This window comes from Musa acuminata, chromosome BXJ2-1 (genome assembly GCF_036884655.1).
Source record: "Musa acuminata AAA Group cultivar baxijiao chromosome BXJ2-1, Cavendish_Baxijiao_AAA, whole genome shotgun sequence".
Taxonomy (NCBI): Eukaryota; Viridiplantae; Streptophyta; class Magnoliopsida; order Zingiberales; family Musaceae; genus Musa; species Musa acuminata.
The window spans coordinates 13,348,384-13,372,964 of NC_088338.1; the positions used below are offsets into that span (position 1 = coordinate 13,348,384).

A 24,581-nucleotide genomic window follows, 5' to 3' on the forward strand; every position below is an offset into this window, starting at 1 on the left:
TTGTTCATACTGACAGCCATATTCCCTTTTCATCCAACTCTGTTGTTAGAAACAATTAAATGTGGCCACCAAATCTGTTGTTAGGAACAAAAAGTGACGCCGATTTCAGAACGAAAAATGTTTTTGGTTCATGGCTGTCTCTGCTCCATATTCCGACAATTACCAAATCTGTCGTTAGAAACAAAAAAAATTAAAGGTAATTTTGCAACAATAACGTTTTCATTTTTTGTTTTGACAGAGCAACTCCGTCGGCTGGCCGAGCGAATGGGAGACAACCTTCGTTACTTCATAGGGTTCCCGCCCGCGCTCCCGACGTGATCGATCTCGGTTCACCCAAAGAACTCGAATCATCGAAGGTGCCCGCATCTTTTCCGCATCGTCCATCCTCCGAAGCTTCGATCTTTCACACGGTTTCAACAGTTTCTTCTTTGCAACTCCCTTTCGTCGAAAACTTTCAAGAACTGCTTGGCGAATCCCCGATAGGCTTAATCTTTGTTGGGTTTCGTGTAGGAATCCGTCGTTGCTGAAAGGTTATGGCTCGATGGCTGTGGCTAAAGTTGTTGGTTTTGATTGGATTATTTGCTTTTTCCGGGGGAAGAGGTAATCACTAATCTTTGGTTATGTGAATTCCTCAAATTTTAGCTCAAAGAATTAGATGTGATTTGCTCATTTGCAAATTCCAGTTTATCTGTAAACCCTCTAATTGTGTGTGAAGTCTGTTATATCGTCGCCTATGATGAGTGAGAATATTTTGTTTTATTTGCATGTTTAAATCGTAATGTCGCGACGCTTCTTCGTGATGGTTAACAGAAATTAAGATCAAGTATGAGGATGATGCTCCTCTCTACAATCGTACGCTCGCCAAGATACTCGTGGAATATGCTTCTGCTGTGAGTATGACCTTGAATGTCGATCAAAGACGTCGACTTATGTTGAACTTGGCTTTAAATAAATTATATGTATATATCATCATTTTTATATTTTTAAAGTATAAGTATTATGCTTTTAAAACAATACGTCTCTTTCATATATCCCTTTTTCTCTATTGTGTTTCCTTGTCAATTATGCATCTGTATCAGTTCTCTGTGTCTGTGCCCATGCAACCTTAACAGGGAAGGAGGAGGAAGAAGAAAATATGAGAGAATTTTGTTATTATTCGAATGAGTACAAGGGAAGTACAAAAAGAAGTGCACTTCAGTGTTTTCTTTCATAGGGAGAAAGGAAAATTGTACTTCACAATTCTTGAGTCCATGAAAGTTAATTTTGTTGAGAATTCCTAACTATAAGTGAACCACTCTTATTGATGAGAAATTGGGTGCTTATTGTAGAAGTAGATTTGGAATCCCAATGTCCAATGACTATGAGTTTGCATTTTTTTTTGTCTTTAATTTCTGAAATTCTGAAAATTAGAAACTTTGGAAACAATGGAATTCCTTTTGATAAAAGAACTATGTTGGAAAACATACTTGATGCCTTGGATTTGAGTTTTTTTTCTTAAAAATTGGTGACACATAAACCATATTCAGTATTTAGTCATTGATGTTCTGCTTCTATTTACCTGCAAGTGTAACTGTCTCTTGCAGGCCTATGTCACAGATCTAATGACACTTTTTACTTGGACCTGCTCAAGGTGTAATGATTTGACGAAGGTAAAAGGAACCTCAGTTGTTCATGCACATTTGTGTTTTTTGCAAAGATTAAAGATGCTCGTTCCATGATGGTCTTTCTAACTGCTTGACAAGATAGTATCTCTGCCTTTCTAACGCTGGATGCATGAACTCAACCAGGGGTTTCAGATGATAGAGTTGGTAGTTGATGTCCAAAACTGCTTACAGGTGCACTTATTTTTCTAGATTCTATGTATGTTAAACCTAATTCATGTTCTCCCCAACTCAGAGAAATATCTTCTGTTGTATATGAACTGTCTATGTAGGCATTTGTGGGAATTGCTCATGATCTGAACTCCATCATTATTGCATTCAGAGGTACCGCTGGGACCAGGTACTAATGTAACATTCTGTTATCTATTACAATTATGCTGTTAATACCAGAGGGGACATGGATGGCTCTAGCATTGAGAGTATAGATAATAACTAACTACTAAGGTGCATGCCTCTCAACACATGTGCTTGCATGCAGATTCTTTTGCCATTGTTGGCATGGAAGTTTCTTTTCCATGCTGTGTACTGGCTGTTAAGTACCGTGTGCCATTGAATAAGAACTGTTGATGTATATGTGCTAATCGTATGTGAGTTACATATCTCAGTGTGTGCCATGTCATCTGCCTAATGGCATGGGAACACTACATGACATTTTAATCCTTGATCACTCTGACTTTAGCTGTGAAGGATGGATCTATAGTGAAGGAATTGATTGCATTATCTGTAGATCTTTAATTGTAAAGGGAGTCTGTATCATGTTTCCTGAAATATTTACTGATTATGGAGTCAATAGACATATTTGACTTACTGGATTTTGCAGCATAAGGAATTGGATTGCTGATTTGTTCTGGAAGCAGCTTGACTTAAGTTACCCAGGTGCAGAAGATGCAATGGTATTCAATTCTTCCTCAGTTGATTTGAACCTGACAATTGGTGAATACCTCTGAGTCATCTTTATTCTCCACTTTTGACATCATAGGTGCACCATGGGTTTTATTCTGCTTACCATAACACCAGTTTGCAACATGGGATTCTTAGTGCTGTTCAAAGGACAAGGGAGTTATATGGTAATCTCCACATTATTGTTACAGGGCATTCATTGGGAGGGGCTCTGGCTTCATTTTGTGCATTGGATCTTACTGTAAGTGCCATCGAAAGTTCTCATTTGCTTTCTGCTATTAAGACAGACAGCCTTACGGCTGGTCTGCTAACTGTCCAAATGATACTTCTATGCCAATGTATTTAGAAATGGGATGATTCTCCTTGCATCTTGCTGGCTCTTTTTTATTTTTAATCGAAAATGTGAGCATGGATTTCAGATTACTCATATGACAATTGACTTGGACTGGGTAACTAATTTCTTTTTAAGAAATATCCTTATCATTAAAAATATCCTTATCACTCACTGTTTCAAGTAATATGCCAGAGAGAATTTTAATGAAGTAATTTCTTTTTAAAAAATGTGAATTATGTACCAAACTAGCTCTTGTGTTTGTGTGAATGTAGTTAGATAAGGATGTTTTTGATGAATTTTCTACTGAGATTAGAAAGCCAGCAATGACAGTCATTATTCTATTTACCTTTTGTTTAGTAATTTTGCATGAAAGAGTCTTGGTTTAGTAATTGGTTTTGTTAGATGAGATCATCGACTACGAATACACCATTGCTTGATGACTAGTTGGCATTAATGTAACAGGATTTCTTCTTGAACTTTGCAGGTTAATCACGGAGTAGAACTTGTTCATCTTATGACCTTTGGACAACCTCGCATAGGCAATGCTGCTTTTGCCTCCTACTTCAGCAAGTTTGTGCCAAATGCAGTTCGTGTGACGCATGAGAATGATATAGTGCCCCATTTACCACCGTACTACTCATATTTCCCAAAAAAGTCTTACCATCATTTCCCAAGAGAGGTATATCTGCTTGAACTTGTTGTCACAATGTTAAAAAATAGTTCAAAGTCAAACAAAATATATTATGTAATCCCATAATTCCAGTTCCATGATATCACAAGCTCCATTTTTTCTGACTTTTTTATTCCTTAAGTTTAATTCTCTTACTTCGATGTCATAAGTTTTTTAATTTCATTACCTTCATTAGCTTTTTCCCCCTACTTTTCCTAGGGGAGGTGATATGTTTGTGGTTAATGTTGTGTCACAGCACACCAATGTTAAATTTGGGAGGGCCAGATGGGATCAATGCACAGTAGATACTTGACCTAACTAAACTTAGAGGCTGGTGAATCGTCTGTGTTAAGTTATGCTAAACAAATATACCAAGCCAGAACATTGAGTTATGCTTAGGCTTTTGTTATTCTATAGGCCTTAACCATACTTGTTATTCTGCAAGCCCTCTAACCATAGAATTACAGGTTATCTTTGTTTTTGCTTGTGTTGGAAAACCCACCATAAAAATTTGTACATAGCTAACCAAGCCAAATTAAAGTGAGAAGAGCAGTTATAAGGTTAAAAGGTTCTGGTTAAAACATGCTTAAATTAGTCTTAGATGGTTCCTTCTTGGAATGTGGATTGAAAATGGTTTAGTTCACAGCTGAAAGTTCAACCTCTACATATGATGTCATATGTGTGCCATCTTTTTCCTTTTTTCGCTCACAGACTACTCATCATATCATGAATGTATTCCATAAAAATCCTCTTGATTGATCTAAGCTTTTTTCCCATATAGTTCAAAAGCAATCATTTTTATTTCGAAACAAATTCAGGTGTGGCTTCATGACATTAAAGTGGATGGCGTAGAGGACAAGGGAGAGAAGATTTGTGATGACTCTGGAGAAGATCCTTCTTGTTGCAGGTATGTCTACCTTCTATTAATGTAACAAACATTACAATTTTCATTGATGTTATGCTTTGTTTTTGTATAGGTCCGTTCATGGGACAAGTATAAGGGACCATCTCAAGTATTACGGCGTCGAACTCAGAGCTGACACAAGGGAGTCTTGTAGCATTCTAGTTGATTCTAGTGTTTTACAGTATGATGTAGGGTACAATGGTGACATCTTATCCAGGGATCCTACTGCTCCATCACATTTGAAACTAAGTTCACGATCAGATACCGCTAGCAGCTCTGTTTAGAATTCGTTCATTGGAAAAATTATTCCTAAAATCCATTCCTTGTAAAGAGTTCTTTGTTGCTGTATATTTAAAATTAAGTTCACCATTGGATACCGATACCAACTCTGTTTAGAATTCGTTCATTGGAAAAATTATTCCTAAAGCCAATGCCTTGTAAAGAGTTCTTTGTCACTGTATGCGGTGAGAACCATCTCATATCTTTGTCATCCTGAGAGGAATGTACATATGCACCCACTTTTTTGTGATAAGAGGCACTGATTAATGTATTTTAATGTTTAATTTTACATGAACTCGTGCTTGTTAAGGAATGTAATTATGAACAGCATTATTACCACGACTACTTGATACCAAGGTGCTCTTATTGCAAGCATAGAACAGATCGAATACCCTCAATTTGTTCTATGCATAAAGAGAATGCTCATTCAAGTTTATTTGTGTTTCTTGGTCTTGTTAGTTGTGTTTGGGTGTATGTGCTCATGAAGATCATCCACATTCATAACTGCTCATAAATGATTTCTGTCTGATTCTTTGTCTTTCTCCTATTTAGAGGGATTTCGAGTTATGATATGCATGGACAACACATTTGGATGTTGAAAGGGTTGAAGTTACCTGATTGTTTTCTGCCCCCCATATCACCTGAGATGATTACACAAATGGCAGATCCAGTCACTATCATGCAGTGCTTTCAACCCTGACAAACAACTAACTTTAGTTTACCAACCTTGGTCGACATATTTGACATCTAAAACATTATTTCTAAGCTCTTTGAGGATGTTGGGTAGTTTAGTTGGTATCATCATCTTCATCATTTATCTTTATAAAAAAAAATCTTTTTTATGGTATCATCCAAAACACTATGACTCGAATCTTGATTACTTGGATTGTAAGGAAGAAATTGGCAAAATCAATTTTCTTTTTTTAATAATAATAATATTTTTAATCAGAAGCGTGGATTTAGTAGGCACCATTTTCTAAAGAGTTGAACAAACTGTAAGAAAAATCCTCAATGTTTTCAAGAATGATAACTCACTCACTGTTTCTGATGACAAATATCTTGTTGATCTAAATTATGAACCAGCGTTCATGTTGCAAGGAACAAGAAGATGTAATTAGTACCAGACGAAAGCATTGAAGAGCTTCTTGATGGTCTTTAGACCAGACGATCACCCACAGCCTTCCACGAGACCAGCCAGCTTCATCCCCCTATCCATCTCCGAGCATCAAATGCAAGCTAACTGAGAGGTGGAAGTGTGGACTTCACCAAAGGTTAGCCGTTCATCTCGTTGGATATCCAAGATCGAACAGAAGGTTAAGCAGCTCTCAAAGGAGAAGCTTAAACCCCAATGTGGGTCTAGAAATAGTAGCTTAATGAGTAAAGAACGCTTACGGAACTTTGATCTTGTGATGCTTTGATGCAAGAATATTGTGGACTTGAGAATGATGCACTTTGTATGGGAGTCAACTACTATGATATGAACACTTCAAGCAGCAAATATTCTAATCTGCATTGAAGCATCTGTGTTCGCTGAACAAGCCACCACATGCAGAAAAGTTTTATTCCATGACTCACCTTGCTTCAAATGAATCAAATTACCCAAGCAAGCACACACAGTGATGGGTGCTCCACAACCATATCTGCAGTTTAGTGAGAGAAGGATGGGTATCTTCTCGTTGACTTCCTTTTGTAGAGAATTCCCCACATGTGGCCATGGAAGAGCCAAGTCCTTCATTTCAGATACCTTGGTGCTGTCATCATCTTAATTGGTCATGGACAGAAGGGGCAAGAGGACCTGCAACATGTTTGACTCCTCAAGAACCCAAAGGTTACTACCACCATCAGCTTCAATTCCAAACCAAATGATGTGATTTCCTCTTACTTCACTCTCACTCCAATGACTAGAAGTGTGCAAACCATGATCTGGAATCTAGTTCTTGTGGAGGTCAATCTGCTTAGTACAAACAAGGTTCTGAGCTTTTTATGTCGTTTCTGAGAGACTGCTGATGCATAAAATCCTTATCTATCTATAGACAGCAATCCAACATCAAAAAGAGGCATCAACATGGAGAGGTTTCGGCAGCGGTATGAACAGAATGAAGCTTTCGCTTGAAGTCTCAACACGCATTTTGCTGAATTCCCAGGGAACCAACTTATCATTGAGTTCAAACCCAATGAACATTACCATCAGCCACAAGCTCGAATCCTTGTTTATCTACTACGGATGATGTCTTTTCTCAACCTCAGATGTACTAAAGATGCTAAATCATACATATTTTCTGCTTTGATGCCAGAAACAGTGGCAGGCAAAATGCTCAACACAAAGTCAATGCAACTTTTCGCATCAGAAACAACCAGTTCAGCTTGTTAGAGTGGAGAGATGGTGTGGTCTGTGTCATTCAATATGTGGCCAGCAGCAGATTGATGCTATTCCATACCTACGCATCTTTGTCTTCTGAGGTCTCTTCTCTGTGTTAGATTATCTGATTTTATTTAATTAGATAAAAATATATTATAAACTTGATTGAATTTTGATTATAGTTATCGATCAATAAATAAGAAATAATCTTAATAAAAGGAATTCTCTTAATTACTTTTTTTTATTTTTATCTATAAATAGATGATATTTTTTAACTATTCTTAGTCTTTATCACTATAACTTTCGGATCAAACGATAATGTATTTATAATCATAAAAAATTTTATGACTGATGTCAAAAGATAACCACATCTAAACTTCTTATTTGATTTTAATTTTTTATATTAATTTTATTTTCCTATAAGAGAAATATAATTATAGTTTTTATATTGAGACTGTGGTCGTTCCAGAAACAGGAACATGACAAAAACCTGCATCACTCGACAGCCCCAAACAATGAAGAGGGAATTCAAACCTTATCAAGGCATCATGTGCTTGTGGCATCAAAGATTGACAGCGGAGTTTGCCTCCCCCATATTCCTAATTTGCAGAGCCTTATCGGTACTGAAACAAAGTACATTGATAATCGAGGCCCACTTCCGGTACCAACTTGTTCCGAGACAAGACGTGATCGCAGCCAGACTCCCAGAAAGATACTGCGTGATCAAATATCTAGTGATCATGGACTTCGTTAGATTATACCGAGACCAGTGGACTTCCATGCCTATATAAGCAAGATGATCAGAGAGCAGCAGTGAATCAAGCACCGAGCGCACCAAGGAGTAGTTCACCGAGAGCCGTAACATCCGGGGATGGACAAGGTGACGAAGCTGGCTTCGCAGCGAGCTGTGGTCATCTTCAGCCGGAGCTCCTGCTGCTTCTGCTACAGCGTGAAGAGCCTGTTCCATGAGCTTGGCGTCAATGCTGCCGTCCATGAGCTGGACGAGGACCCGAGAGGTGCGGAGATGGAGAAGGCGCTGGTGAAGCTGCTGGGCCGCAAGTCGCCGGTGCCGGCCGTGTTCATCGGCGGCAAGCTGGTCGGATCGACGGACAGGATCATGACGCTCCATCTCGGTGGGAATCTGGTGCCGCTGCTGAGGGATGCCGGAGCTCTCTGGCTCTAACTACACCTACTGCTACCTGTGGATATGCTGGCTTTGTATGGAGTGGCTTCAGTATGGAAGTCTCTTCCCTCTCTTTCTTCTCCGTCCTCCTGTTTGTGCGTGATGTATGGAAATAAACTGCAGAGACCGATGTCAACAAAAATTTCTTCTTCTTCTTCGTCTGTGCGTCATGAACTAACTGTAGAGATATGAACAGTGTTCTCTGCATCATGTATCTGTCTCTGGTGAAGACTTCGTTTGACCTGCAGAAACCCCACCAAAGTCACGTCACATTGGCCGATGAAAGATTTGGGTGACCCACAAATTAGGATCGAAGGCATGAAAAGCAACTTGGCTTTGTTCATAGTGTTCCCAAACCCTATCTAACGTAAATTATTCCCATGCTTTATGTTCGTGGTGAAGAAAAAAGCCAATATATTATACAGCCACACTTCTGCTTGAGAAAGTAAAACAGCAAATATTATACTTGAAGTGCAATAATTCTTCAAGTATGCGCATGAAGTTGATTGATGTTAATTAAGGCATTTTTTATGTAATAAAAAGGAGAAAAATGATGGTTGAATTAAAATTGTCTGTTTTTTTTATAATTATAAACTAGGCAATTTGCAATTAATAAATCTTTATTTTTTTATTTAGGATTTTTATGTAATATATTATTTTAATATATGAAAATTATGTATAATTTAATATATATATATATATGCATATTAATATAAATAATAAATGCTTGGTTATTATTTTAATATAGTATACTATAAAATCAAACCTTTAGTTTCCATTTTCTTTACTTTAATTATGAATTTCTTTATTTGAATTGGAAATAAAATTTCAATTTATTTATATATAATATATATTATAATTAATTAGTTGACTATTAACACTTGATTTATTAATTTTGGTGATGATGAAATCTGTTCTATATTTACAAATTATATACAATGTTCCATATGCCTATTCTATGATTATAATATAATGTTTCATATTTATAATGACAACGTTATAATTAGAGTGTTTTAATATCTTTGTTACCAAGTTATATTAACGTCTTTCTTAAAATTTAAATGTTAATCAATATCTTCTTTTACTATATTCTTTTCTTTTTCCGTTCAACTTCAAATTTAAATCAATAATTAATTTAAAATTTCATTTTGATTTCGATTTAAGCAATTGATTGCTAATCCATCGTACAAGTTTTTCTTACCAAGGGAAATTAAAAAAAGAAAAAAAATGATAATTGAATTAACACAATGGTGATTTCTCTAAAAAATATCCATGTTTTGGATTTTTTTTCTTCAAAAGGTACCTCTATATTACTTTTTTTTTTTCAAACCGTTTCCCTAATTAAAAAAATACCTAAAATATCCCTTAAAGGTTTTCTCATCAATTTTTTTCATATTTTTTATTATTTTTTAATCGTTACCATGTTTTTACTGAAGTATTGAAAATGCTATAACTGCTATTAGAAATTCTATAAATAGCATCATATTGTAATACATCATTAAGATATTATATTTTTTAGATTTGCTATTGGTTTGGTTGATGTTAGGAGTTCATTTAGATCATTTATAATATTTTCAAATATGTCATACAGTGTTTATATTACGATAGTTAAACATTGTAAGGAGTCAAAAATAGTTACACATCAAAAAAATTTTCGAAGGACGGTTTAAATATTTTTAAATTAGAGATACCATTTTAAAAAATAAAATGAGGATATTGATTGAAAAATATCGAAAATGTGAGTATTTTTTTGAAGGTAAAGTATAATTTAGGTAAATTACAACCAATAAATGATCCATTCCTAGAAAACTAATGCATGTGATTATTCCTTCCATAAATTCAACCACTATCTTGGTTAGATTTTCAACTCTCTAGGCAAACCCTTTTATTTTTTGTCTGTAAGTACAACAATAGATGTATCTCAAACAATTACTTCCACTCAAAAACTTTGGCAAGTGATGACAGTGAGAGCATATAAAGTGCGAGGTCGATTTGCAGCATCACAGATAGGCCTCAATACCACTAAGTTGATGCACATGACATGGGATTTATACCCTCTGGCCCCTACATGCAGTCAAGGATAAGAGAATATTGAGAAGGGCAAAGTGGTGGAGGAAGACTTCGGCCTCGTGAAACATTCACGATTCCTCAAAACCCAACTTGTTCTTGGAATCAATACCTCGAACACGATGATGGTTCTGCCGCTGACAAACGCATGCTTGTTCATGTGGGGGGAATCATGGCGTCGCTATATTGCCGGTTGGATAATGCAAGATAAATGAAACGATTTAATTTCATGTTGTAATCATACAATGAACATTCTTCTTTTATGCAAAAATAAATAAAATTCTATTAAAAGAAGTTAAGCATGCCATTCATTCCCTCGCAATCTTTCGCGATGATTAGGCCAATTGGCCGATCGATCACGCTCACAAAACAAATGGATAATCCGAGATAATGAACATTCTAAAATCGGATAATCCTCAAAGAAATTTGAGTCAAGCAATTGCCAAAAACATCAACTTTTAAGAAAATTTCTTTTTGGCTTTTTTTTTGGTAAAAGAACTAGAATTTCATCCTTGTAATACATCAGGACTTACAGGGGCAGCCAAACCCCAAGAGACGAAATCCCTCCAAAAAAGACTTATACATGAAGCTCTTTTCGATGTCAATGCACTTACACAGGCTTGAATCCTAATCACCTTTTAAGTTGCCAAGAAAAAACCAACCTTATCGGTTATATGATGACCATATGATCACAACTCGAGAGTGAAGAAGTCAGTCTATTGGTAAAGATGACACAGCCACACAAGCAACACATCTCCTTAAGGGTCGCGGCCGCAGCGATTACCCTCCCTCAGCAATCCAGAGGTTGAAGCCAAACCCTCCAATTTCACTTCCAGCTTTGTTTTGACCTGCACAATAATACCAACTTTAGCAACCACATCAAGGATCATATCCAGTTCTTTGAAGAAAAAAGTTGCTAAAAGCCGCAAGACCTTCTAGCTAATATCAAGCAATTTCTACTATCATAGAAGCAGTTGTGTAACAAAAGCAAATACTCTGACCTAAACTCTATCTTCCCATGCAACAGCGAGACCCTGTGGGTTGCATTAAAATGAAACTACAAAAACATAATGCTCTGACCATAAAGGAACAGCTGTTAGAACAGAGGACTCCAATAGAACATTTGGGACATATTAAACAAGCCATGCACATCTGCAGCCAATGGAATCATCTCACTGATTAAGATTAAAATCACCACCCTTTTCAGCTCATAAATGATCCAACAACCACAGTTATGAAATGTGTGACTCAGACCTCAACCAAAATATTACTTCAGCAAGATAAACCTAGGCAAAAGAGGGCCTGAACATTAAAGGAGATTTGGATGCATGTATATCAAACAACTTACGTGCCTAATAAAGCAAGACTTGCTTTGGGATCAAATTATAAAAGATCTGCATTTTCAGTAATACTCAACTGCCTGTATTCAGTCTCCAAATCTTCCTACCATAATGATCTCAAGTAGATGGCGCAAGCCACTCTTAGGTCACCAGAAGAACCAGAAACATAACCATACAGCCAAAGAGGAAGCATAACCACAACTCTTCAGATTAATGTGACAAACAAGGAGTATAAAAGTACTGAAATCAACTTTTAAAAACTAGAAAGAAAAGCAAGGGCGCATTGCTCAAATAATCATAAAATCTGATATGCCCACAACAATTTTTTTTTTTTGAGTGAAAAAAACATATATACAATTTGGGAGCAGCAGCTCACACTAAAGTAATGCTTCTGCAGGTCCAAGAAACCAGAAAGCAGTATAGAAAAGTAGAATTCTATAAGCATACACTAATTGACACTTGACATCCCACTGAATTCAGATGATAGAATCAACCAGTTCAATTGGATAGTCCAGATTCACCACAACCAAATCACTCTTCCTCAAGTAGGTTCTTCCTGTTGCAAAGGGCCCAAAACAGACATAATCTACAATCCCAGTAGCAACAGTACCACCTCGCACAGCTGGCAAAAATATCAGCAACAGTGATCCACAGATGGAGTAGGTTTGACCGTGTCTCAGTTCTCTCTTACATCTTCAAGACGTGGGTCATATTTCCTGTCCTCAGTCCACTTCTGTTGCACATCTGGCGAGCAAGCAATGCCTGATAAGGAAAATGCATCTCAATGTCACAAAGCATAGCAGGAAGAAGATACCCTAAAGTACTAAACTACTGCTCCCAATGCCTCAAGACTTGTGGTAACAATGTATCAACAAAACAATAGCTAAAATATGACAAATTTCCAGTTTGTCATGACAAATAACTAATGAACAGTCTATCACTTAACTGGTTTTACAATGCTTTACGGTAACCAATGACTTCACATTCAAGTAAAGACCTTGTGACACTGACAACATCTTTTGTAACATCTGATACATATGTACACCATTACACTAGGCCAAATAACTTGCAGAGCTCCTAGTCAGAGTACATATCCCCTTTAAGAATCACAGATTAAATATTGACAGGGTAAACAACCAAAATAGCATGTATAAGGCTTGCATAGTGATGATTATAATCAGATGTAAGGTGTCACCACCAGGTACTTAGTTCTCTAAGATACCCTGATGACTAACTCTCTATTCCTATATTCCTAAATCAAGTCACATACTTAAAGAACAAAAATTCAAGCAATGGTTTCAGTATACTTGCTGAAGAATCTTACACAAGTACCTTCTTGCTGGGAAGCCAGTTACGATTAGTTCAGATGAATAACCATCATAAATGTAACAAAAGAAATGTAGCAGTCAATCATTTTCCATCTGATGAAATACCAGCATAATGATAATTGGATTGCATATACAAAACAGAATTAAAAAAATGATTTCGTCATGTAACACAGTATCAAGATACCCCATCCTACATTATAATACAATTTATAGTCCAGACAAGAATGCATATGCATTATCAAGCAAGTCAAAAGTGCAAAAAGTAATCTCACCAGAAGATATCATGTGCAATGAAAACCCAACTAAATTTCAAGAAAAGTTCAGCTTGTTCGGATCATCACAAGATATGGTATTAAATCCGAACAATGCTTCAAAAGATTTGCTCTCCGAATTTTACCTAATGTCCTCATAGATGCATGTCTTGTATCTTGAGACTTGTAGAACTTTCTTGCAGTACTACAAGCAGGAAAATACAAATTTCAGTATAGGAAGATTGTATCGGGTGAACATCTCTTTTAACATATGCCCCCCTTCTTTTCTTCCATAGTGTTTCACTTCACATAGACCCTTGTCACCCCACCAAATAAACATCTAAAACACAAAAGTCTAATTAAAAAACTTAATGAACTTAAGAGATGAATTGCATTCAGCAAATGACTTCATTAAATATTAAGAAAATGTTTGGTAGCTATTAACATCAATAAAGGTCATGCAAATTCATGCAGGGCAGAAAGCAAATATGTTTTACTTTTTTTTCACCAGTGAAGCAGATCAATGTATAAAAGCTTTTCAATCAATGAGAAAGAAGAAACACTGTCAAATCGTACACATCAAATTATCTTCTTCTTTCTACTTTTCATGGTCCCATGAAAAGTTTTATTAATAAAGAACAAATAATATCACCACTGTTTTCAAAAGGCGTTCGAGCAAGGCCCGAGAGTCTCTCAACATGTCAAGGTGAGGCATTTCAATGAAGTGCCGCTCAAGCACTTGCTTGAGCCCAGGAATCAGGCACCTCAGGCAAGCACGCGGGTCAAGTTGGATCAAGGTTCTAGCAAGGTTCGATTGAAAGCGAAGGCCGACATCCGTAGCTTCATCAACTGCCCTCTCCTTGCCCCACCTTCCTCTATGGTCGCAGATCACTTCTCTTCTCAATCCATTCTTAGGGTGCACGTTACTCTGTTAGGAGTTAGAATTGTTTAGCACTATATTGAAAACACTATTTAGCATAGGTTTCCATCAATAGAACCCTGTTTAGCATATTTCATTGAATTTGATATTAAACTCCACTTTTTTAATATTTTTGTTATTAGAAAATGAATAATGTAATTTGGTACTTTATATGATTTCAAATTGATATATCATTTTTATTTTTATGATCATATTTATCAATCGTAATATATATACTTTTTAAATTTTAATATTCTGGAGCACCTCGCTTTGCTTGGTCTAGCACCTGGAGCCATAGACATTTTGGGACCTTAGCACCTAGTACTTTTAAAAACACTAAATATCACTCAATATTTTAAACAAATTTAACTACAAACAAAAACAAAAATCTACTTTGTAACACTTAGGAAAGTATAATTATTCTTTAGGCACATAAAAATATAGGTAGTCAGGTTCTCTAAAACAATGACATGATTTAAAACTTATATTTTGTTGTGTATTGAGGGCATAAAGCCAATTGGCCAACAAAGTTTCCCTTTGCTCTCACCCCTCTTCTCGTTGCTCGCATGGGTAATTATTTGCTCTGTCGTCTTTGTATTCAGACCACCGACAGGCTTCGCCAACTCCAATAAAAGGGAATCGCCACTGCCGTTGAGCCAACATCACGCAAGAGATTGTGAGCAGCTTGATCGACCAATGTAAGGAATTACACAGCAACAAATATGCCTTACCCCCACTTTAAGTGGGACAATGTTGCAAAGAGATTGGAGACACATCGGAAAATCAAGACGATAGCATATGACTTTAGTGACTATACAATGGTATTGATGGGCTTCTATGAGAGGGCAAATAACTCTAAGTGTGACCACCTCATAGAGATGCAAGCAGAGATAGAAGATGGCATCACTTGTAAGGAAATTGCATCGATTATAAGTTTGTAGCATAGGCACCATTTTCTTGTTTCTGTGCCTACGCCACAAACTTATTATCGATGCAATTTTCGTGCAAGTGATGTCATCTTCTATCTTCACTTGCGTCTCCATTAGGCAATCACACTCCTCCAAGATACCATTCGTCACTCGCTTGCAGAAGCCCATCAGTACCGCCACCTGGCAGCCAAAGTCATACACTTTAGCCCGAAGTGTGCGATGCATCTACAATCTCTCCACAATGTTATCCTTCTTCAAGTGTAGTGGGGCATTTTCATTGTTGTGTAATTCTTGACATTGGTCGATCGAGTCGCTTACAATCTCTTGCGTGATGTTGACCCGAAGGTTGACAATGCCCGATGGCAACAACAATTCCCTTCTATCGGAGTTGGCGAAGCTGGTCGACTATGGTGATTCCCTTCTATCGGAGATAGCAAAGCCCGTCAATGATCTAAATACAAAGAGGATAAAGTGGATATTACTCTTGTAAGCGACGAGAAAAGGAGCGAGACGTTGAGAGGGGCGAAAGCAAAGGGAAACTAAGAGGGAGCAGGGGTGAGAGAGGAAAACTGAGAGAGAGGAGCAAGGGGCGAGAGTAGAGGGAAACTGGGAGCAAAGAGGGCGAGACAAGGAGATGACATTTTAAATAATAATAATTATTATTATTATACTTTTTTTAGTTAATCCTTAAAAAATAATGCTATTTTAAGATTACTTTTTCTACAAGCACAATAATATTAATAACAATAGTAATAGTAATAATAACTATTTAAGGTTAATCCCTAAGAATAATACTATTTTAATATCATTTTTTCCAAAATATCAAAATTTAAAAACTTCGAAGAGAAAAAATATTTTTAAAATCTTAACATAATTTTTTTCTCTTATAATTAATATAATATTTTAAAAACCTTAGTATGCAGTTTCTACTCTTAGAATTAATATTTCTCTTAGCATTTATATTGTCATCAGAAGGTAATAAGTCTGAGAGACAAAACATATGAAACTTACTTTGTTCAGTTGTAATGTTGCAGCATTTGAAGGCTTCATGTAATGTACCTCCAAGTTGATGTTTAAGCTAAAATTTTACTAATGAATAGCCCTTTTTATAAGTTTCATATGGTGATGTTTAAACTTTAAACATCAAGGAGGTAGCACAAAACATTAAGTTTGGTTGATACTCACATAACATAATAACACAAAACTAATAATTTAGTAAGAAGAATAACAAAACTAACAAAATGTCTACTTGTGATTCGCTATAGTATCCTAGTAAGTGTTCATCAAATTTCCTAAAGTTCACAGGTGTCTACTCATAACCACTTGTCAGCATAAATTGCACGATCCGCCTTGATTGATAGAACTTTAGTCATGTGCTCTTGTTAATAATCCATCATATGCCTAAAAAACAAAAAGATTGATGATCAATGTGTATATCCACCATCACATTCTCAACTATCACTGCAGTCATAATTCTAATGCCAACCTCATCCAATCAGGACTCCATTTTCGTTTCAATACTTTTAACTTAATAGCAAATCCAATTTGCACTAAGCTCTCGTTCGTGATCTAAACAGACAAAGTATCCCCATAACGCGGTATTAGAAGAAGAAATAAACTTTCCAGCAGAAGTAGGAAAAATGTGTCGAAAGAAACGAGGACAAGATGATGAGGAAAGGAACTCACCCATGAGGGCTTCCAAGCCAAGGCCGGCGCCGGATCCGACATAATGGCCGCGCTTGGACGACGCGGGTGAGATCCTCTTGGGCGTGGTCGCCGCAGCAGCAATCAACCACCTCGGACGGCGTGGTCGGTCGATCGAACCCAAACCCTACATCGAAGCAGTGGCGATACTTTATGGCGAGCGAATTTTGCGTATCAGTCCACTTGAAATTTTCACTTCAGTTCGTCTAATTATTTATATTCCTACAATCTAAAAATCACAGATTATATTACATATTTTTAGCGTATTTAACTAAAAACAAAATTATATTCTTAAAAATAAAATGTTAAAATCATTTCAATTAAACCACACCATCAATTTTTATTCATAAGCAAAACAATTGACCTTTCCGCGGGCGGTAGAAATTTAACCAGCAATCAAACACAAACGTTACGGAAAAGAATCCATTTTCTTCTTAGTATGATTCAAAAGTAAATTCTATTATATATTAAGTTCGATTAAGATGCCAAAGCACAACAAGAATTTAATATGTTAACAAGCATCGTTTTGGTTTTATCGAGATTTTAAATATTTTAATTTATGTAAAATCAACATAAATGAAAAATGAGAGAAATTTGTCATGCGAGTCAATACTTTTTATCTTTTATCACATAATTCTCTAGTTTTCCAAATTTTATAGCATGCTTTTTTTTTCTACTAAATGATGTAAATGTATTCAAAAAATATATAACCTGTTAATTTTGTTGAGCCTTGTCTTAGCATGATGCTACTTAAGTTCCTCAGCACGTTTAACATTATGTTAGATACCATTTTATCATGATCTAAAATCTTTTTTCTTAAGCTCATATATTAATGATACTAGACTCATATTACTCTTTATAATGGCCAAAATTGAAGCATTTTTATTTAAAAAAATATAAGGTAAAAGATCAAAGTGTAAAAAAAGAATTAAGATTTATATAAACAATATAAAAATAGTAAAATTCACAACAAAGAATCATGAGTTTAAACTAATAATAGACTTCTCTAGTAAAAAAAAGACCGAGGTATTTTTATTTTAAAAAATCACAGTATAATTATCAAAATGTAAAATATAATTATAAAATTTAGTAAATTTCATAACAAAGAGACTTTGCAAAAAAAAAAAAAAAAATCATAACGAAAGAGAATCTTATACTTTGTTTCCTTCTCTTCTGCGGTGGGCGGATAAGGACGCAGCCGGAGGAAGAATATACTCCGTCACCTGACGACGACGTAGACGTGGGTGGGTATCCCAAACTCCTTCCTCGAACGTTTTCTCGTCTCCTCCCTCGCTCTCATCTCCCAATTCGCCGGCCTTATTCTCCCTCTTCCCCATATTTAAAACCCTTCGATCCCCCTTCAACCTCAATCTACGTCGTCTTCCTCAGTTATTCTTGCCGGATCAAGAACCCCATCACGGAGTGGGCGAGAAAGGCATGAAATTTGGGAAGGATTTCCGGAGGTTCCTCGAGCAAACACTGCCGGAGTGGAGGGACAAGTTCCTCCCCTATAAGCCCCTCAAGAAGCTCATCAAGCACCTGCCGCCGCCGCCTCCTCGGGCGGAGGGGCTGCCTCCTCAGGCGGAAGGGCCGCCTCGCCCCACCGGAGGCGCCGCCCGGCCCTTGGCCCCCGCCCTCGATGCGTGGTTCGCCGCCGTCCTGAACGAGCAGCTCAAGAAGTTCAATGACTTTTATGTCGACGAGGAGGAGTATTACGTGATCTGGTTGCAGGTGATTGACTTCATCGTCGAACCCTCCTTAAATTTAGTAGGCGATGGTCCATCATAAATTCGTGTATATTACCATGGAGAAAACTTTCCTGATCGGAGTGAAATATCATGAAGGAAGGAAGAGCAGCACCATTTTTTGGGAAACAAATCGGCCAAATTCACACATGATTTACTCCTGCAATCTCCTTGGAAGCTTTTAATGTCTATATGGTATCAATGTATTGATTTTAGTCTACTTGAACGTGAGAAGAAGGCATGCGGCTCTTGAATCGACACTTCAAGATTTTGGACGTAATTGACATTACATGTGGAGAGAAAAAGCTGAGGTAGTACTGCTGTGTTTATAGATTGGTTAGGCAAAGCTGCTACCTTTTTATAGTTACACAAAGTCCACTTACATGGCTGTTTCTCAAAGGCAACTTGACAATATCGTTATTTATACAAAGGCAGATTTGAGCTAGGTAGGGGTTTACTGGAGCTGGAACCAGAGTATGTGATTCAATTATTCATAATGATTCTGGTGGAATCCTACTTGGTCGATGATATAGCAAAGTGTTGGGTCAAATTAATTCTTGATTTGGACAACTATGTTTTCTGTCTTTTATGTGATTTAAGGATTCCTTCAATCCACATATTAAGGTAGAGGGTCACATCTGGCTGAGTAAACAAAAATCTGAAAAACAGCAGTCACTTTATGTCTTTAGATCGACATCTAAGTTATCCTTTAATCTTAAAGGGTAAGTTAAACGGTTTTCAGTGGAAGTTTTTATCATGTTAGGTTTAATATGTTCTCTTGTCTGCTGTTTTTTGGTTATTTAATTTGTCTTGTTTACTATGACTGACTCTACATTTACGTCTCTAGTGATATCCTCTTTTTGCTAGGAATCCTTCTGTGTTAAAGTTCTAAAGGACCAAAATGAGTAGCCATTCAGAAGGATAAAGAGGGTTATGCTAATAGGTGTAGAGGAGCTCTAGTTAGTCCTCTGCTTTTTTTCGTGATAAGGTCTAATTTATGTCTTTTATTTATTTATCAGTGATCACTCGAAGTTGCTTGATGGAGGCTTGATAAATAATGTTTCTAGCTTCAAAAGTAGCCCCAAGTTTGAAGTTTGAATCTCTACAGAAATGTTCTACTTATTTTTCACCTCTTGACCTTTTGAACTGGTCAAAACACTCATTCACACCTAATTTCTAGCTTTACTGTACAAGCAATGGTGTAAATGTTGCTGAATGTTAACAACTATAATTATTAGTGAAAGAGCTAGCAGGATAGAACTGAGCATAAGACATTAGAAGATGGTTGTCTTGAGACAAGCACAACTGGAAAATGAAAAGGCTGAATTAGTATGAGTAAACCTACAAAATAATGAAGTTGCATTGCTTTCATGAAGAAGTATGATGTAGCATATATGTGATGTTACACAGAAAAATCATACTAGGTATAACTACATGGAAAGCAAATATTTCTTTGGAGGTATTTTAGCATTTTTAATGATAATTTTTAAATAGTTTTATTATTTTCTTTATGTCATTTTTAAGGGAGTAATTTTTCAATAGGATGTGTCATGTTATCCCTTTCTTTCATCCAGGCTTTCAATCTTCTATGCCCTGATTTACAAATCTCTTCTCTTGGTAAAAGTATTTATTATGACTTTATATATTTTAATTTAAATTTTTCCAAGGTTGATACTTGAAATTATTTTCTCTGTGAAGATGAACTGTGTTCATTTGACAATCACTGATACTGTATCTGATTGTTTTGACCTCAGTGTCTCTACTTAATCTTGAAATCCATATTGATCACTGTAACTGCTACTTGTGGACGTGGTTATGACTAAGCGAAAAAGCTGATTTATTTGTTATCATAACTAGTCAGCCTTTTCCTTTTAGAATATTTCTGTGAGAAATAAAGTGTTTGGAGTTCGAACATCTTGAAGATGCACTTGCTTTCATTTTTTCTTGTTTCCTATGGTTATTGTTTGCGGTCCCATATTAACTAAGTATTATACGTCTTTAATGGATTCCAGGGACTCAAGGAAAGAATTGAGAAAATCAAAGAGCGCAAACGTGGAACATTTACATCTGACAGAAAATTTAGTGAGGAGATGTTGGAGATTCGTAAAGATTTTGTCACTGTCCATGGGAAGATGGTTCTTTTGAAGAACTACAGCTCCCTCAACTTTACAGGTAATTTAGTTACCTCTCGTGTAATCCATAGTTGTAATGGACAAAGTTAAATTGCAATAATTTACCATTGCACTCCGACTACAGGCCTTGTCAAAATACTAAAAAAATATGACAAGAGAACAGGAGGTCTGTTAAGTCTGCCTTTCACTCAACATGCTCGTCATCAACCATTCTTCACAACCGAACCACTGACTAGGTTAGTCCATGAGTGCGAAGCAAATATCGAGGTGCTTTTCCCATTGGAAGCAGAGGTTATTGAATCACATCAAACAGAAAAGGGTGAAACGCATCAAACATGTAATCCTGAGGTTTCATCTGTTCGAGCAGATAATATTGGTGTATATCAAAGCATAAAGGCCGCTATCAAAATAATACAAAGACTACAGAAGGCCCGCTCCACCTACAATGATGATGATGGATCTGGAGTTGTTACCACTGAGAGTTCAGCTTCTGACTCGTCGGCAAACTCACAGAACCAGGAGGTAGATCAAGAAAGTGTACATTCTGATGACTAGGTCTCCCATTGTGTCTAGAAATCTGCCTACTGTTTTTCTGTTTTTTAGCTCCTGAGTGCACAATGGAATCAGTCTTCTATCGTGGATAATAATTCATTACGGAAATTAACCATTGTTGTAAATGTGTAAATTTTGTATTATTTGGCTCTACGATAGACCTTTATCACAAAAATGTTCAGGTTTTGTGCACCTTTCTCTCGTTAAGCAGATGTCATTCATCTTTTGCCATATATGCGGTCTTATTATGTTCAATCAGGTTCTTTCGAGGTATCAATACAGACCAAAATTGCAGTTGAATTATTGCATATTGGCTATTTCTCTTTTAAGCTAAGATTGATTTATTTCTTCCACCTTTTGTACTGTTATTTAGGGTAACACGATCCTTGCAACTTTCAATCAGGTATCGATCGCCTACTAGAGAAGAACTTTGGTCGGATTTGGGCTCCTTCCTTCTCTCTGCTTCTCTCCTTCGCTTCCTCGCTGTTGTACCCCAAAGCTCCATTTATGTGAGCGAGGGAAGGTGGAGGGCCGTTGCCCACGAGCAGAGAGGTGTGACTGCACATGAGTGACTGCCAGGAGCAACACGCGGGCGAGTGTAGCGAGTGACGGCGGCGATAAAGACTACAGTGGGGAGCATTATGAGCAGAAGGCAACTGCAATACGTGGGCAGTGGTGAGGGCCGCGGGGTCATGCGCAAGGATTACAGAGGGGTGGTGCTAGCTTTGTCACGAGTAGGCGATCGGTATGGGCACGTGGCAAGCGGTGACGACGTTAAATGCATCCGTTGCAGTAGTGTGCGTTGGAAGCATAGGCATGTAATGGTTGCGTGAAGGCGATGTGCTATGCGAAGGTGGGGGCCCGTGAGAAGTTGACTTAGGTTGACATCCCTAGTTGATTTGATTGAGCCAAGTCTAACTCAGTTTTGAGTAGCTTGAAAACTTCTTCTCCTCTTCTCTCAAAACTGACTCACTGAGCCAAGTCGAACTGACTCATAACTCAATTTTAACAACTAGAGAAAAACTATCTTTGTATCATGACTCAGTTTTAACAACCTGAGAAAAACTATCTTTGTATTCAATACTTGTTATCTATCTATATCCCTTAACCACAAGGCGAGTAACTACCTCCTTCCATGATTTTAAAGATCTACTTGCACCCAACTAGCCTTTTGTTAGGTGGAAGCTTTATCAATTCTCAAGTATGATTTTTTAATAATGATTGTAACTCCTTTATCTTCATTTGATGTAATTTCTTTTAGTTTGAACTATCAAGAGTCTCCTTATATGAAGTTGGCTCTTCTGCATGCTGCAACTCCTTTGTAACAACGAATGCGTAAGTGATGATGTTTACATATTTTGGGTTTAGATGTGGTCTGTGATATTATCGGTTGAGGTCAATACTACAAGGTCACTCCTCAGTTAGATTGTAGTTCCTCCTCCTTTGTTTCATCTTTCAAAGATGTAGGGGTGACGACAAGTTCTTTAGGTATGGAGGATGATTTTAGAATCAAAATTTCTTTGTTTAGTCGAATCTATATCTTTTGCAGCCTCCTCATTGTTCTTATGTATTTTGGCTTTATGAGTCTTTGGGTACCAAACTTTAAGCATTTTAACCCTAAGAGATAACCTAAGAAAATGTAATATTTTGATATAGGTTCTAGTTTATCATTATTCACCTTTACGTATACTTTATAACTAAAAATTTATAAATGTGAATAAGACGTAAGGGACGTTTTTTTTTTTTTTTTCTAATATCTTGAACTCAATAGTAGATGATGGTGATTTATTTATCAATTAGCATATAGTCGACTATATCTCGACCAATAATGACTTTGGAAGCTTAGTGTTTGAGATCATGCACACCACTCTTTCTAAGATGGTTTAGGTTATTTTCTCTATTATCGGAGTGTAAGACACTATAAAGTGACAAATGATTCTTTCCTTCACATAGTAATTATTGATTTTACTACTATAAAATTCTAGACCAATGTGGATAGGAAGCGTCCAGCACACTTTATTTCTCTATCATATTTTTTCACATCTAAATTTTTTTAAAAACATCACTCTTATATTTAAAAAATATAATAATATCTTCCTTGAGAAGTGATTAATGAAGATGAGTATATAGCAAACTCCTCCTTACATGAGTATATAGCAAACTCCTCCTTGAGACACTATTGATGAATGACCTCATAAATTTGAATGGATATAATCGAGAATTCTATTTGTGTGAGATTATCTAGTGGGAAAGGAAACTCTTACTTGACTCTTACTTTTCAAAAATATAGTGCTCACATTATTTAAATCTTGATAACTTTCTATCACCTAATAAACATTACTTATTTAATTCCATTTGTGTCATATCTTTGTATAGTTTCATATAAGATAAACGAACTAGAAAGAATCAAATCACCTGCTACTGTTGAGTCTTGAAGGATGTAGAGTTGACTTTTCTTTTTAGTTTTCATCACCTGAAGAGCTCTCTTTTTTACTTTAAAATTTTCATCTTAGCCAGAGTAGCCATAGCCTAAGGTATCCAAAGTGGGAAATGGAATTAGATTTTTTTAACTCGGGAACATGCTATACCTTTACTAGGGTCCTTACAACCCTATCATGCATCTTGATTTTAAAACACATCTCCTTTTTCTTGGGTGAGTTCATATGTGGGGAATATTGGAAAACCTAAGAGAGCATCATATGTGTAGCAAAAAAATAAAACAGAAGTTGATTTCCTAAAAATAGGTTTATATCAAATCGATGATTGGGAGTGAAAAACTTATGAATCTGAAAACTACATAAGACGATCTCACCTAAAAGAACTTGTACATCCCTGATCTACATATTCTAGTCTGTTGATGAAGGAGATCTCACATTCTCTTATTTAGTAGTGATATACATAATGGATGAAGTGGCGACGCATCTCCACCAATACAACAGGAGCAATCATTTTTTATGCTCTCTTGTACTAGAGAGGGGGTAGTCGGCTGAGAACAAAGTAGGGAGAGAGATAAAGAGGTGGTAGCTATGGGGGATAGCCTTATAACCATTTTAGTCCCACATCTCTTTTATAAAGAGCTTTTGTTGCTAATTCTAAAGGATCTTGTCTTATTGAGTATTAGATCTTCATCCAATAACCCTCGTATATTTGATATTTGATTTTTATCTAATTATCTTTAGCTTAATAGAAATTGAATCTTTATCCAATTATCCACTTTAAGCTCTTAATGGGTTTCACCTAACAGATCCAAACAATATATGAGGATCAGATTCTTCAAGAGAACTTATTCTCTCTCAATCTGAATGACCCTAGTTAGAGATTTGC

The 24,581-nt window shown here is 36.5% G+C and overlaps 4 protein-coding genes and 1 non-coding gene across 9 annotated transcripts; 3 read left to right on the forward strand and 2 right to left on the reverse strand.

Moving 5' to 3' along the window:
* Positions 1-238: 238 nt before the first annotated feature.
* LOC135598118 (lipase-like) lies at positions 239-4,889 on the forward strand. 4 transcript variants are annotated; one of them, XM_065091655.1, is made up of 11 exons: positions 239-356; positions 511-600; positions 811-890; positions 1,584-1,649; positions 1,788-1,835; positions 1,934-2,001; positions 2,482-2,554; positions 2,641-2,802; positions 3,380-3,574; positions 4,384-4,472; positions 4,543-4,889. In XM_065091655.1, the coding sequence occupies exons 2-11, from the start codon at positions 534-536 to the stop codon at positions 4,751-4,753; spliced, it is 1,059 nt and encodes a 352-aa protein (XP_064947727.1). In that variant the 5' UTR covers positions 239-356; positions 511-533; the 3' UTR covers positions 4,754-4,889. The 4 variants fall into 4 exon arrangements, with proteins under 4 accessions (XP_064947727.1, XP_064947725.1, XP_064947729.1 ...); XM_065091653.1 differs by having other exon boundaries at positions 273-410; XM_065091657.1 differs by lacking the exon at positions 811-890 and having other exon boundaries at positions 317-356.
* Positions 4,890-7,906: 3,017 nt separating this feature from the next.
* Positions 7,907-8,447, forward strand: LOC135598119 (putative glutaredoxin-C14). The gene has a single exon (XM_065091658.1). The coding sequence runs from the start codon at positions 7,979-7,981 to the stop codon at positions 8,288-8,290; it is 312 nt and encodes a 103-aa protein (XP_064947730.1). The 5' UTR covers positions 7,907-7,978; the 3' UTR covers positions 8,291-8,447.
* Positions 8,448-10,819: 2,372 nt separating this feature from the next.
* Positions 10,820-18,212, reverse strand: LOC135598980 (uncharacterized). 2 transcript variants are annotated; one of them, XM_065093571.1, is made up of 3 exons: positions 17,986-18,212; positions 16,811-16,955; positions 10,820-11,205 (listed from the first exon to the last, which is right to left on the reverse strand). In XM_065093571.1, the coding sequence occupies exons 1-3, from the start codon at positions 18,163-18,165 to the stop codon at positions 11,138-11,140; spliced, it is 393 nt and encodes a 130-aa protein (XP_064949643.1). In that variant the 5' UTR covers positions 18,166-18,212; the 3' UTR covers positions 10,820-11,137. The 2 variants fall into 2 exon arrangements, with proteins under 2 accessions (XP_064949643.1, XP_064949641.1); XM_065093569.1 differs by lacking the exon at positions 10,820-11,205 and adding an exon at positions 11,959-12,459 and having other exon boundaries at positions 17,986-18,208.
* On the reverse strand, positions 13,438-13,556 carry LOC135599599 (small nucleolar RNA snoR104). The gene has a single exon (XR_010481948.1). It is a non-coding gene; the product is annotated as a small nucleolar RNA snoR104 (small nucleolar RNA).
* LOC135586363 (SPX domain-containing protein 4-like) lies at positions 17,978-21,449 on the forward strand. Its single transcript, XM_065093568.1, has 4 exons — positions 17,978-18,072; positions 18,218-18,559; positions 20,586-20,745; positions 20,830-21,449. The coding sequence occupies exons 2-4, from the start codon at positions 18,266-18,268 to the stop codon at positions 21,258-21,260; spliced, it is 885 nt and encodes a 294-aa protein (XP_064949640.1). The 5' UTR covers positions 17,978-18,072; positions 18,218-18,265; the 3' UTR covers positions 21,261-21,449.
* Positions 21,450-24,581: the final 3,132 nt, after the last annotated feature.

Excerpts from the sequence above, each read along its gene's own strand:
- LOC135598980 (XM_065093569.1), bottom strand. The coding sequence starts at position 18,165 with ATGGGGAAGAGGGAGAATAAGGCCGGCGAATTGGGAGATGAGAGCGAG. Across the intron at positions 16,956-17,985 it reads GCAGAAGAGAAGGAAACAAA|GGTTTGGGTTCGATCGACCG; the intron begins GTATAAGATTCT and ends GCTTCGATGTAG. Across the intron at positions 12,460-16,810 it reads TGGCTTGGAAGCCCTCATGG|GCATTGCTTGCTCGCCAGAT; the intron begins GTGAGTTCCTTT and ends TTTCCTTATCAG.
- LOC135598118 (XM_065091655.1), top strand. The coding sequence starts at position 534 with ATGGCTCGATGGCTGTGGCTAAAGTTGTTGGTTTTGATTGGATTATTT. Across the intron at positions 2,002-2,481 it reads AGAGGTACCGCTGGGACCAG|CATAAGGAATTGGATTGCTG; the intron begins GTACTAATGTAA and ends TGGATTTTGCAG. Across the intron at positions 2,555-2,640 it reads CAGGTGCAGAAGATGCAATG|GTGCACCATGGGTTTTATTC; the intron begins GTATTCAATTCT and ends TTGACATCATAG.
- LOC135586363 (XM_065093568.1), top strand. The coding sequence starts at position 18,266 with ATGAAATTTGGGAAGGATTTCCGGAGGTTCCTCGAGCAAACACTGCCG. Across the intron at positions 18,560-20,585 it reads ATTACGTGATCTGGTTGCAG|GGACTCAAGGAAAGAATTGA; the intron begins GTGATTGACTTC and ends AATGGATTCCAG. Across the intron at positions 20,746-20,829 it reads CAGCTCCCTCAACTTTACAG|GCCTTGTCAAAATACTAAAA; the intron begins GTAATTTAGTTA and ends CTCCGACTACAG.
- LOC135598119 (XM_065091658.1), top strand. The coding sequence starts at position 7,979 with ATGGACAAGGTGACGAAGCTGGCTTCGCAGCGAGCTGTGGTCATCTTC.